Genomic DNA, 21,052 nt, shown 5'->3' with positions numbered 1-21,052 from the left:
TCAAGATTTCTGGCCACTTCCAGCCCAAGCACAGGAATTTGGATGCATAAAGGCACGCATTGACAAACCGTTCTCTGGCAATTTCCAGGTCACAGATAAAGGACATTTTTTACAGTTCATTCAGCAAGCTACGGATTTATCCTCTACCAATTCTGCATGCTATATAAGTGTGTCTGCCAACTGAGTCAAGCTCAGTGATACATGCGAGTGAGTGTTGGCGACAACTGCGATCCTGATGAAGATATCACTGTTCGGCTGGCAAGAAAGGCTTCTCTGCAGAAGAGACGAAGGTGCAAGACAGCATCAGCGATGCTGTGTGCTAGAAGGTAGAAATGAAAAGAGTGTTAAGGGACAGACAAGGATGATGAGACAAATGAGTTACTGTTGAGTCACTCCATTCACTTATGTAAATCATCGAGTTCGGTTAATATTCTTATTTGGACAGACTGTAAACTGATTTCTGTAACAAAATTTAGTGAGCAAGTAAGCAAAATAGTGAAGAAGATTGTCGTATATATTAGTGAATAAAACTATTGGGTTATCCTTCGAATATGTTTCCCTGTAACATTATGATTGGATTGTAGCCGTGATTGAAGTAATGAACCACAGTTGTGGGTGATGGGTATGTGGGAGATATCAAGGTGCCTGAAATGTGTTCAAACACCACCTTTTTTTGTATGCTGCAAAAACGTTAGTTTATGGCAATTGATATGTTTCTTAAACTCTGTCATAAATTTCTTGCAGGGATTTATGTTAGCAAACTGATAATCCACCTACTCTACAGCGTAAGTAATGATACTTAAAAACTTCCATATGTCAAAATATCATAACAAAACTCCAGTAAAGGTTTTTATTTATTTTTTGAAAAAAATATTTTGTGTACCATCTGATAATAACCTTTTTAAGTTACAAATAATATTTGGGATATTTATTTTTTAAAGTTTTAAATGCTTAACTCTAGTTAATTTTTGCACAAAATTAAACTTTTGGGTAAAGTAAAAAATGTAGGTGAAAGTTAGTAGATTTTTTTTTCTTGTACAATCTAAAATTAGTGCTAAGTGTTTAAATTTATATTAAAAAAAAAAATAAAATACTGTTGACCACTGGTTTATGAAAGGAAGGTTTTTTGGGACACTTTTATTAGTTTTTGGTTTTTGTTTGTAAGTCAAACTAGGGCCAAAATTGAAATTAGATCCTTAAAAATGAAAATTTCTGTGGGTTAACTCTTTTTTGCTTACTAGGTTTACGTGTAATGTCTGTAGTTTTTTTTCGACAGAATAAAAAAAATATTAAAAGAAAAAAGATACAAAACTAAAATTGTGAGAAAAAACCATTTCAGCTTATATTTATCAATTATCGTTATATTATCTGGAAAATATGTTAGCACTTGACCTAGATTACAGCATTGAAGAGTTTTCTTTAGAAGAGGAATTTCTCATATCAAAATAGTTCAGACATTTCAAAAATCGGGTAGAGTTACAGAAAATGATGGAGTAATAAGGAAATAACTCAGCTTGATTGAGAATCACAAGTTGGTTAGTTTGTGATATTGGTTACTCAGTGTGGCAACCCAATGGGAAAAATCAGGAACCTTGAATGAGCCGTGAATTTTTTTGCTGTCAGGAAATCCAGGAGAAACTTGTGAATTTTTGAAGGCTATAAGGAGTAATCAATTTGTCTGGCAAATTAAAACAGCTTAGTTGAAAAACTTGATGCTGTGCCTTCAAACTGCATCACTTAAACCATTTTGAATGCTGTTGATCAGTGCATTGCCTCTTTTTTCTTTTTTACTTCCTCCAGTTTTCACTTGCGGTAAAGACTGCGGGCAACACAAATTAAAAAATACAGCTTGCAGTGATAAGTGAATTGACATGTAAAACCTGAAGGAACTCAATTGAAGGAAAATCCTTAAATAGTCATACACAAAAGATACTACACGGTTGATTGTCAGGATAATTTTTCTCCTCTACTTTTTGTTATTGTTTAAATATGTGCTAGACATTAGTGACTTTTAGTGAGACTGAGCCTTAACACACACACTGGTGACAAGTCTGCCGCCCGAACTAACAGGCTTGCAGTCTAATACCAGACACCACTCATTTAGCAGGTGGCTATCAAAATATGTTGATTAAAGTAGAAGTAAAATTCCGAATACTATTTTTAAGTTAGAAAAAATTAATTCTCACCATGTATTGAGCAGTTGGTGAAAGATGGCTTACAAACAAATATTTTGAAACCTGTGTTCAAGATTGTGTTTGAACCAGTGGTCTCTATAATTCAAGTGATATGCTTTGCTATGAGCCTACAGTTATGTTTGGTTTGCTAGAATTTTTCTTTAAATTGATGTTTTCATCTTCAGCTACTATGTAAATGTGGCCAAATTATTTTCACAAGAAATTTTTTATTATAATTTGATGTTAAATTTACAATATTGTAATTTGTTTCAGTGTAAAATTTATGCAATAAGTTTTTTATAAGAGCTGAAAATTCATTGAGACAACTTTGAAAAACCTTCAAAAATCTAGAATTTGATACTGCCTGGAGAATGGCTACCCTGTAGTTGAATTCTTGTAATTTTTATTAGCAGCAGATTTATGAAACAGGTGTGGGAGAGTATGACTATGTGGTAGTGTGACGACACTGGAACTGTGGTTGTAGATGGGTGTGTAATGCAAGACAGCAGCATCATGGTGACGCCGGGATATGAGCCAGCAGACACAGGAGGGGGCGTGGCCATGACCACTGGTTCCAGAGTTCCCGGCTCTGGTTTTGGCCAGCCGGACCAGGCTCAGTTTGAAGCTGACAAAAGATCTGTTTATAAGTGAGTAACATACTTGATCAAGTACTGCATTTATTTACACAATTAACATTTTTTTTACTAATTGTGAAAATGATTTGAACATGTTGTGATTTGGCAATGCTGCATGGTAACACTGTTGCTCCTACACACAAATGTAAATTGCTGGCACAGCCAACCAATAATCTCACATGTATTAAGTGTTGCTATTTGGTACGGGCTATGTATACTCTATGGTTGCACCATGTCCCATGTGCTTATTGTTATTACCACCTTTATACATCTCAAATTTCCTGTTTTGTTATTTACTGCCGATTTGTTGTAAAAATATTGTTAGCTTGCCTAGTCGTGTTTTTACAAATACGTTTGTTGATTATAGGCTGCTAGTGAAAAATATTACAAATCAAAAAATCGTCAATATGGATTAAGTCAAAAGTCTGCTAACATGAAGAGCCTGCTGATGGGGTCTTAGTATAAGTCAACAGGAAACATAAAAATTTGTTTTAATAGAATAAGTCATAAGTTTCCAATCCCTATAGGGACAAAGAGTACAAGTCAATATTTGATGTGTACTTATTTTTCCTTGGTAGCCTGTAATTCATGTTAAAGTTGGTCTTGATTAATGTAATTAATCAGATGTTTACTATAGTTATATTTTTGAAGCATGAATTTAAGAAGGCTGTAATTTTTATTAGCATGTGGCATGGTGTAATATTTATTTACTTGGTAAGTTAACAAATTTTTTCTTGTAAATTAATAGAATTTAATTTCAGTTTGTATGTTTTTAGTAATTTCTTTAGTATGATATATGATCACAACCCAAGGTTTGAGATGAGGCTCAATTGGATTATACATGTATCAACATTTAAAAAGTTTTTCTTCTCTATTGTCTTAACTAAAGTATATTCTCTACTGTACACATTTCTAGCAACAAATTAAAAATTATATATATACTTATGGATAATATGTAAGTAAAGGAAGACTCTATCTTGCTTGTGTTCACTATTAAAACCTCTTTGATTATCATTTGTATATCCCTTCTCCATGGTCATTGAAATGGTCAATTATGTAAAATATGACATTATTGAACATCATTGTTATCTCTTAAGTTCAGTGGATCATTATGAATTTACTATCACGTAAAATAACAAATCATAACATCCAGGATATGTTTTTAGTTTGTTATTCACTGTACTAAAATTACAGATGGAAATGTTTCATTATTTATTCAAATAATAGACTGAAGTGATGTTTGTTGTTACTATTAACAAAATTAATTGATAATTTTAATTAATTTGAATACAATGATCCTTGTATTCTTACCTTTTTGTTACATTAGTTAAAAAAAATCACAAAACAAGTTCTCTTGCAGATAAACTGTTCATATTCTTACTGGTTATTATGATTTTGATGCCTCTTTACCTAAATGAGATTGGTCCATATAATGAGATGGCTACTTTTTTTTAAAGAAATGCATAATGTCCTGTTGTCTTCCGCACTGCGCTCTGCGTTTTGCTGCTTCATCTTGAAGACGACGAAGGAACAGTAAGTCCATTACTGACGCACTTTGATGTTCAAAATACCGAAGGTTTGTTTCAACAGCCTTTAGTCCCTTACTATGTGATATTTTAGGAGCTTGTACGGTGTAGTTCTCGTCATCGTCTTCATCATTTTCGAGCATTGTTTCATTAACTGTGACAGCAGCAATAATTTCTGCATCGTACACAATGTCTTCCTCGGTATTATTCTGGAACCACTGTTCGATGTCATTTTCATTGGCTTCTGCACATCCAGGAAGTTTACAGTTTCTGCATCATGATGTTCAACAAACTCATTTCCCTCGAGATCAAGGAGTTTTCGCCAGGAATGATCTAGTGTTAATGGCTAACTTGTTCCAGGTGTCCACCACCCATACAACAACATCCAATAGGTTAATTTTCTATAAGTCCTGGATAAGGTAAGACCTTGACCATCATCGTTTGTAGAAAGAAGGGAGGATAAAAGCTTGTGTCTATATCTTCTCTTGAGACTAACCAAAACTCCTTGGTCCATTGGCTGCCGTAAAACTGTGACATTGGGTTGTAAAAAAATTGCTCATATGTCCCCATTTATTTACTCTTCAATGTCTGGGTGCGAAGATGCGTTATCCAAAATCAGAATAGCCTTCCTTGACAGGATTTTAGATTTGAAAAACTACTCAACCGATGGAACAAATACTTCATGGAACCATTCTTTGAAAATTGCACAGCTCATCCAGGCATGTAACTGGTTTTGGTACCAAACTAAAAGTTTATCAATTTCAATGTGCTTAAAATTCTTTATTAAATTTCAAGGCCTTCTCTTGCAAGATTGGCCCACCAGTTGGCGTGCTCTTCTCTCTTGTTTGGCGAAACCAATTGTAATGTGCTTCATTTACCTCATTAAAGTCACTTTCCTTCATACTTTTCCTTTCTTTCAATGTTTCTATACACATTCTCTTAACACACCACGATTTGATTTCCTTTCACTTCTTCTTCCAGTCTCCAATCGTACTTTTGCCGACAATCAAGTCCATAGCCACTACACTGACACTTTCTCCCTTATCCAGTCTCTCTAATGCCCACAACTTTTACTCCGTAGACAAGTTCACTTGTTTTCTTTTAGCGGAAGTTGCATCGCAGAGTACTGTTCAGCACCCAGAAACTGTGAAACAGCTCTGAACAATACAGTACACACAGTCACTCACATTGAGTTACGCAGTGCGTTTAAGAAATCGACTAACCCTGGCAAAGGCTGCAAGTAGACTGAAAGGCTGACCACGCACCGGTGCCAGACATGTGGTGGAAGACTAAGAGTGTGGCTTGAGACAAAGGAATGCGGGACCTTGAACGGGTCTGTGCACTGGGTTTTTTTGCCCTGCCAGGGTGTGGCCGAGTTATCTGGACTGCCGGGTTATCGAGTGCTGAGTTTTTGATACTCTACTGTACTTGCAAAATATTGTAAATCGAGGGAAATAGTTTTTTTTTTTTTTTTTTTTTGTGATTCAAAACAAGGAAACAAAATACATGTGAACATTTCATGTGCTATGGAAAACAAAATAATTAGTGTATTTGACAGCAAAGTGTAAATGAGGGGAAAGTAAAATTGAGGTTCTATTAAGATTCCTGCTTGTCCTGTATGGAAGGCACACTATAGTTAAAAAAATATGTTATGTTTGTAGCTTTTAAATAAATATATGTTTGAAGTCAATTTAGAACCAAATTCAAACCATTTCAACCCTTTAAAACATATGTGTAATGTTTGCTACTATGTTGTGTACAAGTAATATTTTTGGCTCCTACCCAAAGCATATACTTTTTAATAATGAAAAGTTGTTTCCATATACATATATGTTTTTCTACCATTAAATAAATTTCAGACAGTAAATTATGCAGGATTAAGAAAACCCAGTAAGTCAAGATAACAAGTGGACAGCTATGCCGCTGTTTCTGAAGTGGTTGTGTGCTTTAATGAACCAGGTTTCTCCACTTGCATGATGTTAACTAAGTATTATTTATTCATTTGATATTTAAGTATATGTCAAGGAATTTTGTGTCATCCACAATATCCAACTAAGGAAGTGTTATCAAAATTTTTGTTAGTGAAAGAGATTGATGTATATGTATATTTGTGTCTGAATTTTTAACGGTTTAATGTTTTATATTTTTTGTAAGTTCTCATTGATGTTTTTTTCAGGCATCCTTTGTTTCCTCTTCTAGCATTGTTATTTGAGAGATGTGAACAAGCAACTCAATCGGCAGAATGTCCGAACTCCGAGAGCTTCAACATAGATATCCAGGCCTTCGTGCAACACCAAGAACGAGATAGAAAGCCATTTTTACTCAACGACCCAGAAGTAGATGGCTTAGTAAGTGTAGAAAGATATGGTTCTAATATAATTTTTGCCAGTGACAGAAAACAAAGTTTGGGGAGCTCTTTCTGCTGTGTCTCTCTTTCTCTCCAACACACTCAATCTCTCTCATTGTCTCTCAATCTCTTTCACTCTTTCTCTCTCGCATGCTCTCACTTTTTCTCTCACACGTGCTCTCACTCTTCCTCTCTTATTTTATCTCTTTCTCTTACTCTTTCTATCTTACCCTTTACTTATTTTTCTCTCTTACTCTCTCTCTTTATCTTACTCTTTCACAAACTCTCTCTTTCACTTACTCTATCTCACACTCTCACTCTATGCTTATCACTCTCACACTTGATCTTAAACACTTGGACACTCTCACACTCACACTTGCTTTCACTCATACAGACATGCTCTCTCATCCATGTTGGTGTGTGTGTTGAACTGCATGTAAATATTTTCAGCTTCTACTTGCTGATCATGAACTAATGCCATTGAATTGTGAACCAACAAGTAGTTTGTTAAATTAAAATTTTGTCATATTGTCATTTTTTACTAAAAAAATACTTTAGTTACAAAACCATATAATTTAATAACAATATATATATTATTAAGATTAAATTATTGTTTTGGATATCCTGGGCTTTAAAAATCACTGCTTTGTGTTGGAGGAGACTGTGTACCATGATTTTTTTAATCTAACATGAGTAAGGAACCTAAAAATAAAGCTCTGAATTAAAAAAAAATCAATATTAATTATTTATTTATATATTCTTTCATTTGTATATTTGTGACATGCCCACTGACAGTTGGAGAACTTTAATGGTGGACACAGACATACAAACAAACAATTCATATACATTTCTTAAACAAATACAGGAAAGAGATGCAGGTGCTACAACTGGCCAGGCACCGAAAGCAAGTCGGCGCTACGTGTAGGTGGGCACTAACCATGCAGGCAGGCACCACACACAAGCAAACACCGCACATGAGCGGGAACCGCATAACAAAATAACGGAAAACAGCTACATAAACATAAACATAAACATGTCACAAACATGTAACAAAATCAATAAAAAAATTACAATATAAAACAATTAGGACAAACACAAATAATTATTCAACACAATTTAATTAAAATATAATTTTTTCTCTAATGCATTAAAATTTGAGATTAATCTATAAATTATCAATCAGTTCTAAAAATTATTATAATCTGTTAAACAGTGTGAGTTGATTTTAAGTCATTGAACCAGGTTTCAGGAAGACAAATTATGTCATATATTGGGTGTTAACTACATTTTCAAAGAATTCTGTAGGTTTGTTTCTCAGAGCTCTTAACATTTGCTATTTCCCACTTTCCATGGTTAGGCATTCACTAGCTTGTAAAGGACGATGCTTCTCCAGGCCTTTTGGAGGGTGAAGATGTGTGGCACTGTCAGGGAAAGTCTTATGACTGACAATACTGGTGTTTTCATGGACATCTGTTGATGTGTTGGTACTGGCAATTTGCTCAGGATGCATTTTCCGGTAGAAGGGGCGAATTATAAACCGCTGGGCCGAAAGACAATATTGTTTATCCTATTAAATTTTCTTCCAGAATTGATATGTGAAACGAAGCATACATATTGTGTTTAGAGTGGAGCTTAACCACTTTGACTTGAGAAAGATTAAGTTCATTAGTGATGTAATCAACAACTTCTTGCTCTTGGACAGATGATTCGGAACTTATAACAAAGAAAGCATTTTTTTAACTTTTGTTTGGTTGTGGTTTTAGGTGTTGAAATATTTCTAATACCCTTTTTCATGTGGGTTTTGTTTCATTCATGAGTGGTTGATTTAGGATCAGATTTTCCGTTGGTTATAGACTTTTGTGAGTGTTGCATCATAGTGAAGCCTTGTTCATCAACACGCTGTTTGTTTTTCTTACTGATGACTTTATGTAAATCCTGCTGCATCGAAAGTATGTCACTGGTCAGACCACCAATGACCATGACGTGCAGAGTTTTTACCTGATGAACTATCTTGTTGCTTGATATATGCTTGAGTAATTGATTGTATGATCTGTATAATTTTTAGTTAGCAGATTTTGCTTGATTTGATTTAGTTAATGCTTTATTTGTGCAATTACGGATCTTGAGTCGATGAGCAATGTCTTAAGCACCAGATTCTCACTTTTGAGTTTATCCACTTTTGTACAAAGTGATTTTACAGTTTTAATTAATTCATATATTTTTAGAGCATCCATCGTTGCTTGGTTTTTGACTTACCGCTTCTTTGGGTGCCAACTTTTTGGGAAATAATTTAAAGACATTTGTGGATGTGTCATGTTATTTAGTGTAATTTTATTGTTCTGGAGCTTTAAAAACAAAAAAAAAAGATGAATTAGTGTTGACTAACAAACACTAGTACCATCAAAAACTCAGTAGATTTCATGAATCACAAGAAGTGCACGCACAGGTCCGCCGGCCACAAACACTCGGCCCTTACTGATATTGCTTAAGAAGGATGATACAAAGCAGTGTGTTAGTATGGAAGGAGTTTTTGTTGAAAGAAGTACATGATTTAAAGCTTTGTTCACATTATATTTTCTTTTATTCTATTTTCATAGGAAAAGATTAGTCTAAACTAGGCTGGAAACAAAGAGGTAGGTGTGATATGTGTCACAATGTTATGCTGGTGGACAGTTCATTTTGATTCAAATATCATAGTACTCACAAATATCAAATTTTGACATACAAAAAATGTTTTTTTTTCCCCCACACTACACTTAGTCCGAGGAAAATTTATCCAAAATACAGTTAAAATAATAGAAAAAAAGAGGAATATTCATGGAACCTTAATGAAGATGTGTAATATGTTTTGTTCGGTAAGTGGGGGGGGGGGGGGGGGGTGTGTTTGCTGGCAGTGCATTGTCTTAAACCATTAAAATTTTGTTGATACACTGATTATATACATAAAAAAAGTATTTATAATAATTTTAAATCATCATCACTGATTATTTGTTAATTATAAAAACAAAATGTGAATAATGTTACAGAAAACATGTTATATATTTTTATATAAAAATTTTCTCTATGAGTCCCACATGGTGTAGGGCTATCTGTTGGTAAGAAAAATTAAAAACAAATAAATTCAATTTGACATGTCGAATCGAATATAAAAATATTCATGAACATATAATATTAAATTAGTCACATGTAGAATATTTTTTGTAATACTCAGACTCCCAGTCACAGCAGGGTTGAAGGTGATGAAGTGGAAAATGATGGTGTGATGAATGGAACAGTGACTGCTCACTTATCCTCTATGCTTATTTTCAAATTATTTATCAATGTTTGCTGTATATTATGTTCACATTTTTCTAAAAATAGAATCACAATGGTTTTTAACAGACTTCATTTTGAGATAAGTCATAAGGGTATATTTGTATAGTGGTTAAGGAAATACTGTGCAAAAAAAATCCTGTGTAATTATTTGTATGCAACCTGTTTTCTATAGCTGTTGACTTATGCACATGCTTATTTTTATTAGTGAAATAAGAAAGTTGGTGAAAATGCACATGAATTTAAAATAAACATCTGTAAAAATGCTTACTTGCTAACCTCCATTCTTTTAAGGATTATTTAATTTTTTTCTATCCTGAATTGTATGATAAAAAATGGTTTTTAAATGTAAGTCATCTTAGTTTTATCTTTTCTTGCAGGAAAAATGAAAAATGTTTGTTCATAAATGTAGACTCAGGTGTCCTGAACTATTTACTTGATAACATGATATAACATTTGATTGTAATACACAGCTTTCTGTATACAAATTCGTATAATGTAGTGTTTTATAGAGTACTATTTGGTTGATTTTGATATTGCCTGTTTAGATGATCAAAGCAATACAAGTTTTAAGAATACACCTGCTTGAACTTGAAAAAGTGCAAGAATTGTGCAAAGACTTTTGCAACCGTTACATCACGTGTCTCAAGGGCAAGATGCAAAGTGAGAACTTGTTACGCTCCGACTACAGTAACTATGAGAATAACAACAACAACCACCATCATCATCACAACCAGTCCAACAACTGCCACTCGAGCAACAGCAACAGTCCTGCCGAGGGTTCGCATTACGCTACGTCACCACATTCGCTACAGGTGCGTGGTGCATGCATGGAATCTACTTTGTTCCTAGTATATGTGCAAATTTCATTAAAATGATTTTCAGTAGAGATTTAAGAAAAATGGAATACTATATATATTTTTAAGTAATTTATGTTTGAAACCAAACAAACATTTTTCTTGGCTCAATGGTTTGGTCTTATGCACATTTAGCACTTTACAGGCGATGTGGATTTAATACATACAACCTGAGCAATAAGAACTGTCAGTGATTTACAAATGTTAAACTGATATTTGTTAGCCTGTGTCAACTAAAATTCAAGTACATTCATACAAAATTTGAATAACTTAATGATTTCGGTCCTTTTTTTTATGCTAAAAATTGGCAAATTACATGAAGCCATTTTCTAACTATACTTTTTTTTATCATATATTCCTCCCTGTTGTATTTAAATTCTCTCATAGTTTGTTCCATGAAAGATGAACAAACTAAAATGTTTACTTAGTATTTGATTATGTTATTATTCCTTGGACCAGACAAGCTTCATTTAGTTTTATTGATATCTATCTGACATTGTGGCTTTTTATGCTGCACATAAAATCTAAATGAACAGCAGTGCTTCGCAAAATCGTATCTACTAGTACAAAATTGTGCACTAAGCAATCACAAAAGATTTTAAAGAAGTGAAAATGTTTGTGCAACCTATCCACTTGTCTTTTTGTTTTAGTTCCAATGCTTTCCGCATGGCGCGTTGAGCAGCTAACACAATTAATGTGGCACGAAACTGTCAGAACACACTGCTGTCTACACAAAACCATTTAATGATGAATTTTTATGTAATCTATGAAGTAACATTATTCATTCTACTTACTGTGTTGTGATTTTCCCACATTGCTGCAGGAAAAGGTGATATAGAGACACATAGCCAAACAACATCAAGCCAGAAGTTAAGTTTTATGGTGATTTGAGCAAAAAAATAGTTATAGTTATAGAATGCTTGTTTGTTTTTAAGTTTAGATTTTATTTTACCTGTAGTGTCAAAATTGTTCAAGTTGTGCACATTTATTTAGATGGCAAAAAATTATGTGTTTTCAGTGTTTACTGACAGTAGCAGTAACACAGTCCAAATTATGTACTATTTTTATTATTAATATTGAATTACTAGTCAAATGATGGCAAGGACATTTGCTGGATGGGACTTAATAAAACACATACAATATCAAAACAAACCCCACAACAAGAATGCACTTCAAAACAATAAATAACACACACAAACTATGGGAATACTAAGTCAATGCTAGCAACATACATAATAAATTTATATATTAAGTATGCCCGAAAAAGAGTGTGCTATTCTGAAAGTCGGTGAGATGTAACGTTCTTCAAACAAAATTAAATTTAATCCATTCACAAAACCTTTTATCAGCAAACTGAGTGAACAAATGAAAATAAAACATTTTGGCAACTCTCAGCAGACCATGTAGAAATTAAATATGATAATTGAAAACAATAAATAACACACAAAAACTATGGGAATACTAAGTCAATGCTAGCAACATACATAATAAATTTATATATTAAGTATGCCCGAAAAAGAGTGTGCTATTCTGAAAGTCGGTGAGATGTAATGTTCTTCAAACAAAATTAAATTTAATCCATTCACAAAACCTTTTATCAGCAGACTAGGTGAACAAATGAAAATAAAACATTTTGGCAACTCTCAGCAGACCATGTAGAAATTAAATATGATAATTGAATAAGATTGTAAGTGAAAATGAAATATTTGTTACTGTAGAAATAATTATTAAATTTTATGAAAGTGTGCCTGTGTCATGGTAACGAAGGCTCTCTCTTTTTTTTTTTTCCCTCAGTAATGTGCTGCTGTTTGTACTAGCAAGCTTTCTGTCTTCCTAGTGGAAGATATTGTTCCCACACTGTGTCAAAGCTTAAGTGTAAAAGATCTAGTTCATATTGCAGTATACATATATTACAGTATTTTGCAGCATATAAGATGAAAATATCATGCAATTTTGGATTGCTAAAGCAGCTACTCATCTTATGACATGTTGTGTTATATGAAAGTACTTATGTTGTGGTTACATGGAGTCCACACACCCAACTACACTTATACTATTTCATGGATTAGAATGAAAAGAGCATTTTAAAGAAGGGATTGACTAGCTTGAACCTACTTTTTGCCCTTGTATCCACACATATATAACCTCTGCGTGTTTGTGCTATTTTTTCTTTTTTTTTTTTCTTACTTTATCCTAGTAATTTTTTTTATATGCTGCAGAATTCAAAAGCAAGGCAGGTATAACTTATTTCACCCCTTTAATTTTTTGATCTTTTAGCTAGGACATAGTGAGCAAAAAATATCTCAACCTCCCTGTTCCATGAACGCTTTATATTAGAGATCCCCACAAAACTATTATCGACTATAGTGTGTGTGTGTGTGTGTATGTATATGTGTGTGTGTAATATATATATATATATCTTCTCCCCCCCCCCCCCCCCCCCCTTCTATATTCCACATATTTTTGTGACGTGTTACTACCCCCAATTATTTTAATGAAATAATTTGCCTTAGCCACAAAATTTTCTGTGGTTGTAGGACTTAATTCAATTTAACGTAATCCAGATGCTCAGTGTTGTATCTTAAATACTTTTGCTATTATTTACAATAAAAATTTTGCTTAGCTCCAACTTGACGTAAACCAGCTTTGAGAAGCACTTTAGATAAGTCATATAGAGGTTTTAAACTTATTTTGTCATGATAAACCTGCAGCCGAAGTTTGTTTCTCAAATTTAGACTCATCCTTTATAGACACACACATACATACATATGGACACTATATGTCATAATTTTTCACAAATTACTTTCAATCTGATACTTAAAATATCAAGATCTAAAATCTTGGTTGAATTGGTTTGACGTCGTCCGGGCCTGCGGCCCCTTTGAGCCCGATGTGACACCGCCCAACCACCGTCTCATTTCAAACCTCCCGCTCGTGCGTGCGTGTGTGCGTGTGTTTCCAGCCCAGCAAGAGGGCGCTTAGAGTCAGTGCGACGCCCCTTTTCTGAATTTATTTTATATACACTCCTTTATAATTCTTATTCTCTAGTCCCAGTGCTGGGTGTGTCATCAGTGTCACTTGTGTCGCTGTTGTTCGGAGTTAGGGACGCTGCCCGGGCGAACCCGAACAGGCACAGACTTGGACAAGGCTAGAAAGGTCTCGAAAGGGCCACCTTAGTGTATAAGAACTTTCTGCTGTGTTCTTCCACCGTCGAGGCACGAGGCCGCTGAGTAACCCTGCCCAGGCGTGGCACAATCGCTGGCGCACGATATTAGCGCGAGCGACGCTGCGCGCGAGTCAGTCCGTCATCACCACTGGTCGGGAGCGCATGCGTCTGCAACCCGGGGACTTCATCTCTTGCTAAACTTTGATCGAGTAATTCTGGCATGTAAAGTAATCTCCATAAACATTTTCATTTTATCCCCGGGGCGTCTCTCAACCGGCGGGCTGTTTAACTAATCGTATTTCTCGCTTAGAGACTTTCACTAATCTTCCTACGTAGAGACTTTGTGTGTAGCCACGAGAGTGAGCTAACTTCATCTAATCTGGTCCCCGCCTCGGCATTTTAACAGTGTAACGTAATCATGTATGTGAGATCGGGCGGAAGGAATAAAAGGCATAAAATCTAGTACTGTGAGTATTCTTTACTGACCACGTGGTACCTCCTTACTATAGCTAGGTGTGAGGCGTACCCGGCGCCTTAAGATCGGGCTAGGCAGGGTCAGTCAATACTCCAAGCAACAGAAATAGGGCTGGTAACTCGCCTCGCTCGGGTCACGTCACACCCTGAGAGAGAGGTTTAGCCGGGGTCCACGTGCCCTTACACGTGGTGGCGCCCAGTTCCATCAGAGACTGTCGGGATCCACAGCCGAGTAGCCCTCAGGTTAATGGGCAATATTGGACCAAGAGATAGAAATGGAGAAGGTTTCTTGAAAAAAATAAAACAGTTTTGCATTGTTTAGAGTTATTATACCTCCTAAGAGTATTACAAGAAACTTTTGTTTGAAAGGTTATTTAATAACACCAACCAACTCAAGGGGTTGAGAAAATATGGGTTGAATGTCCAAAAAAAAAAAAAAAGAATTCTTATCTCCCTTAGTAAGAACAGTTTCAATACCATTCTGAGTTATTGTAAACCTTCTAAATAACATACTAAAAGTTGTCTGAAAAAATTTCTCATATGATCTACCCTTACTGCACCTATCTCCTATAATGCGGTGTCGTATTTGCCATACAAATTATTCTATGGTAGGCTTGTAAAGATAAATGGTGTGACATATTTATCATTAAGTGTTATTCTAAGCATTTATATTAAATAAAGAATATTTCCCTACATATTTTGGAACACATTAAGTAAATTAGCCTTGCTTTTTATGGAGACAAATGCTTCAGAATTCACTATTTTGAATAACACGAACATTTTTAGGAACGCATTAGTCGTGCCAAGTGAGGAATTAGTGTAGTGACCTAAAATACAATAAAAAATTAATGTATCTTTATACCAGATGTTAAATAAATTTATTAGTATCTACATATTCACTTTAACATTGAAAAATGTAATCTAGTTTTAAGTTTCGAGAATGTGTGTATAGGAAACTATAGGTTTGTATTTTGAATACCTTGTGAATGAAATAAATTGACATATATGTAAATTTCTTAAATATTTTTAGTATAAATTAAATTTAAATTATACTAGAAAGTCTGTGATGAGAAATATTACAAAATGTTAAAAACCCACTCATTGTATCAACACTGTGTTAAAAAATGTTTATTGGGTTTAAAGTACAAAATCCCCTGGTCAGAGTAAATTACTTGAAAATTAAAAATGTTATGTTGTCAAAAGGAAGGAGCAATTGTGTTAGTTGTATGAGGTTTAAAAATTCTATGTGTTTGTTTTGTAAAAATACCTTGAATGGACTCAGCATTGAAAAATTTATGGTTTGTTGACACCCAATATAATTTTTTCTGCAAGGCTAACAAAATAGTTTGAAAAGCATTAAATCTTGCCTCATTATGGCAGCATAGAAATGGAACTTGAAGGGAGGTGTACTTGTATGCATTGGCCATCGTGCTAAAGGCAGTGCTCACTGGGCCATCAAGTGCAAGCAGTTAGCAAGCAGACTCTGTCTGCAGTGTGGTGACCCTGTTATTTTACTGGAGGACTATGTTGGACTATTTGTGGGAAGGTCTAATGCAATTTCCTCAGTAGGTTTGGTTGTGTTCAGATGTAGCAGTCTGAAAATGCTGATTTGGGCTGTGTTGAGGGGGCAAGATATTTTGAAAGTTCTGTTGTCATATAAAATTTATTTTCTTGTTTCATGAAAATGTTCATGAATCTTTATAATTCTAATGATAACCACTCTGGGTAAAATCTGTGCGTGGGTCATTTAATCATTAATGGCTTTGCAGGCTATACCCATAATTGTGTGGCCATTCCACCACTTCCAGATTATAATCTCGCACTCTGTAAAAAAAAAAACTACTTCACTTAAAACAAATTTTGTGAATAAAATTTTAAAATAGATTACTTAACATAAACAAACCAAAGTAATTAACTGGCTTGTTTTAATGCAGAGTTTTTGTTGTAGAGTTTTTGTTGTAGAGTATTTGTGTCCATTACTTTATCTCTTCCTATTGAGGTTTTTACTGTTTGGATGTCATGTTGAAGTAAAATGAAATGTGAAGATATTTCGGGGGCATTTTGTGTATATTTTACATTCACATTATTCAGCATAGCCTTCATTGCAGGTTGCCTGCCACTACACACATTTTCACAATACACACCAATTTTTCAATCTGAAACCAAGTATATCACCACTCACAAAGCTGCAAGGATTTAACGCAGTAAGTGTGATGTAGAGTTTTGCATACAACACTTTTAAACTCAGAATAATCTCAACCTAACAGTTGGATATATTTATGGGGTAAGAAATCCTGGCATTTTCTAAGTGAATTTGAAATTCATATTATCACTACAAAATTTAACAAATTTTCATATTCCTATCAATTATCTTTTCTAGAAGGGTGCACATTTCAGCAATAATAATATTTAAGATTTTACAATTGGAGACACAAATAGGGGTTCTAGACTAGTGTAATAAAACCAAAATAAAAAAAAATTATTTTTATTCTTTATGGATGACCTTTCAGTTTTTCATTAGTTGACCGACTGTACGTAATGGTCAGAGATTTTATTGTAGTAAAATTAGTATCAAAATCTTTCAGTGGTAAGATACAGTGGAACCTGGATAATTCGAACTTCTTTAATTCAAAATCTTCTTTAGTTCGAATTTTCCTCTTGGTCCCTAGCATTTTGTATCTAAACAATGCTAAAAATCGTGGATAATTCGAATTTTATTTTGGATAATTTGAATTTTTGGTGCGTCTAATTTAGTGAATAAATTATGAACTACGGCTCAAAAAATTGTAAATTTATCGGGAAATACGTTTTACAAACAATACTCGGCAAAAGTTAAGCGTTTGACCAAATGCGCGGTAGCTTGTAGTGTGATGACTCACCCTTCCCCTCCCGCACACTTGTGCCGAGTGCCGACCGCCTGCGCGTAGCAACAACACGCAGCAGTAGTGTCTCCAAGGTCACCCCTCCCCACACTCACCCCTCTCCACTCCGTACTGTACAACTGTGCATCGTTCTGTGTATCGTCTGTTTTGTAACATACAGTGTACTGTAGCTTATTTAAAATTGTCTTGTGATGTGTGATTACGTGTAGTTTTTACGTACAGTGACGTTTAGTGAGTGAACTGTGAGAGTAGCAACCATGGCGTCGACCTCGTCTACAAAATCCCGTGCTTATAAAACTTTGACTCTAGCTGAAAAAGTAGCGGCGATTAGGGAAGTGGACAAAGGCGTGAAAAAGAAATTGGAAATCGCGAAGGACTTTGGGATTCCACCCAACACTCTATCCACTTTCTTGAAGAATAGAAATAAAATTCTCAGCAGTGCAGAGGAATTTGATAAAGACCGAAAACGACTACGAGAACCAGATAACCCAGACGTCGACAATTGTGTTCTTAAGTGGTTCAAGCAAGCCAGAGACAAAAAAATTCCGTTGAGTGGTCCCCTAATAAGGGTAAAGGCCGAGCAATTCGCTAAAGAATTGGGCAAACAAAATTTCAAAGCTAGCACTGGATGGCTGGATGGTTTCAAAGAACGTAATAAAATTACGTTCAAAGCAGTCTGTGGCGAAAGTGGGGCAGTGAACCAGCAAGAAGCCGGCCAGTGGAAGCGAGATTTAGAAGAGATGATCCAAGATAGAGACCCAAACAATATTTTCAATGTTGATGAGACTGGCCTTTTTTTTTAAATGCACACCGGACAAAACATTGGCATTTAAAAGCGAAAAATGTCATGGTGGAAAACTAAGCAAAGAAAGAGTGACGCTTTTAGTCGGAGCAAACATGGACGGCTCAGAAAAGCTGCCCTTGTTGATGATTGGAAAATCGGCTAATCCCCGTTGTTTTAAGAATGTCAAGTCGAAACCGGTGGATTACGTTAACAGCTCAAACGCTTGGATGACAGGCGACCTGTTTTCAAAGTGGCTAATAAAGTTGGACAAGAAGTTTATTAAAGAAAAGCGTCAGGTGGTCCTCTTCATCGACAACTGTACTGCGCATAACACCATACCAGTGTTGAAATGTGTTAAAGTGGTTTTTTTCCCAGCCAATATGACATCTGTTGTCCAGCCAATGGACCAAGGGATAATAAAAAATTTGAAACATTTCTACAGAACCTTGCTGGTAGAAAATATACTGTCCGGAGATGGAAACGCCCTGAAAATAAAGCTTGATATTCTGCAAGCTTCCAGAATGTGTAAGCAAGCGTGGGACAGAGTGAAGCCAGAAACAATCAAAAACTGTTTTAAAAAGGCAGGTTTTGTTAAAACCGAGGACGAAACTGTGGAAGCCACTGAAGCGGAAGCCATTCCAGCAGCAGTCGACGGCTGGGAGAATGTGGGAGCCGACCCGACCATCTCGTACGAAGACTTTCTCAATGTCGATGAAGATGTTGCGGTGTGCGGTGACGTCACTGACACCGAAATCATCGCAGAGGTGCTCGGCAGTGAGAAGCAAGACGATGACGGGGAAGGTTCGGAAGAAGAGATCGCTGGAGTAGAAGAAGAACCGGTGCCGAGTGCAGCTGACGCCATGAATCACATAAAAGAACTTAGACTTTTTTTGAGAGCCGAATTAATGTAAGTGATTCATACTTCATCTCTTTGAATAAGTTAGAATCTTTTGTAATGGCCGAGAGCCTTCATTCGAGAAAACAGGCCAAAATATCATCTTTTTTTCAAAAACAATAGGTTGTTTTTATGTTTCAGTTCAATAGTTTTAAGGTCATTTTAATATGTATGTATCGTTTAGGCATTAATCGATGTATTTATTCAAAAAATGTCAACCAATAAAGAGTTTTAATAGAAAATATGATTTTTTATTGTTTTGGCCCTATTTATATTACGAACTTCCTTAATTCGAATTTTTGGATAATTCGAAGTTTTTGACTGGTCCCTTGAGGTTCGAATTATCCAAGTTCTACTGTACTTGAATTAATTTTAAGTGGAAGACCAACTTCACACATGACACATTATTTATTAATACTAAATGAAAGGCAGGATTTAAAAATTGCTTAAGGGCTTTGAAAAGAAAAAGTAAATTTATTTTAAAAGCCATATTTAATTGTTTAATGTGAACTAACGAGGAGATGTTGATTAAGCATGAGATTAGTTATTACAAAATTTCTCTATTGTGGCATTCTGTGATCCATACTATATACTCTCACACACACATATACGCATGCACATGTGTGCACACACATGTGCATGTGCACACACATGTGCATGTGCACACACATATGCATGTGCACGCACAACAGGTGGTTGTAAATATTCCCTTTTAATGTCATAAATTATTAAGAATGATAATGCACACGTGTGTCCAGATAGTCGGGCCCGTAACCATACATCAGCACGGAATTAGTGTTACAATGTAATATTAACAAAAACATGTGGGAATGGGTGGTCATTCTTATTTGGACTCCAGTTATCAACATGGCAACTCCCTAACTTCTTACCTCCACGCAGTTGAAGAAGCTATTATTTATATATATGTTAAAATTCAAAAAGCATTTACTGGTACACATTTTTATTCTTAAAATTTTTGTTCCCAGACTTTGAAACAAACGTTTCCCCCTGTTCATTATATATGTGTAAGGTAAAAGAGATAAGTTAGTTTGGTCTGTAAAAATTGTTTCAATAATAAAATGTTAGGTATAAGCCTATTCAGAACGTTATAAGTTGGGTTTGAGTTAGAGTTGAACGAACTTTATAGTCAAAAGTTGGAGTTTGATTTAAGCTTAAAAACACAAGTTCATAGAGCCTTATAGTACAAATGGTAAAGGAGGTAGTCGCCTGTGCATTCTGGGAGTTATGGCTAGCAGGTGATGAAACATACGAGTCACATCATGTTGTATAGCTCACGGGGCACTGAGAAGAGTGGTTTTCTATATTTCAGGAGCAAACTGAACTGCACTGAGCGCAATTATTTTCCACAATGTCTCCAGAGTCACTGCTGGTTTTTAGTGCAATATGGCAGACCATTACAAATATTTGTTGAATCAGATTAGTTCAGATGATGAAAAGAGAAAATAAAGTGTGTTGCGAAAGAAATGAAAACTGTAATTTTGACTATGCGAACGAATGACATTTGTCATTTCCATGAAAGTATATCTAAAAGTTTTTTTTTGGTCGTGTTCCAGTTTGCTGGTGTGACATTGAATTACACTCGTTACAAGCAGTCATGTGACACACTGACTTTTCTAGTTTTTGAGCGCAGTCATTCTACTGGAAAACACTGTAAAATCATTAAGGGTTGTAGCAAACCATATTTCCAAAAAAAAAAAAAACGTTAAAATAGCATTACCGAAAGATAACATGAAAAACACAGTTCATAAAAAAATTCAATTATACATGTGTTTTTGCTAGCCACAATATGTTTTGTATATTTTGTTGTTACTGTGCATTTTTAGGTAATTATCGGACGTTGGTGCTTTTTAGAATGGAAAGAAAAACTCGGAAAAAATGGTTTTCACACACTACACGCATCCCTAAATTTACCCTGAAGGGATGATTAAGTAATTCCTACTAGTTTGTGAGAAATAATAGGTTAGAGCTTACATTACTAT

At 35.0% G+C, this 21,052-nt stretch overlaps 1 protein-coding gene across 5 annotated transcripts in view; it reads left to right on the top strand.

The window, feature by feature from the left end:
- The window catches only part of LOC134529577 (homeobox protein Meis3-like), a 68,607-nt gene that overhangs the window by 15,774 nt on the left and 31,781 nt on the right, over positions 1-21,052 (top strand). For 4 of the 5 annotated variants that reach the window (XM_063363811.1, XM_063363810.1, XM_063363809.1 and 1 more), the window contains 4 exons: positions 89-326; positions 2,659-2,821; positions 6,512-6,683; positions 10,543-10,809. In XM_063363811.1, the coding sequence (XP_063219881.1) occupies positions 236-326; positions 2,659-2,821; positions 6,512-6,683; positions 10,543-10,809 (693 nt within the window). In that variant the 5' untranslated portion in view covers positions 89-235. The remainder of the gene's footprint in view (positions 1-88; positions 327-2,658; positions 2,822-6,511; positions 6,684-10,542; positions 10,810-21,052) is intronic. The other variant, XM_063363812.1, reaches the window with a different exon arrangement.

The sequence above is a fragment of the Bacillus rossius genome, chromosome 2, assembly GCF_032445375.1.
Source record: "Bacillus rossius redtenbacheri isolate Brsri chromosome 2, Brsri_v3, whole genome shotgun sequence".
Taxonomy (NCBI): domain Eukaryota; kingdom Metazoa; phylum Arthropoda; class Insecta; order Phasmatodea; family Bacillidae; genus Bacillus; species Bacillus rossius.
The sequence above is the reverse complement of the archived record's forward strand: the minus strand, read 5'-3'. Positions and strand labels throughout refer to the sequence as shown.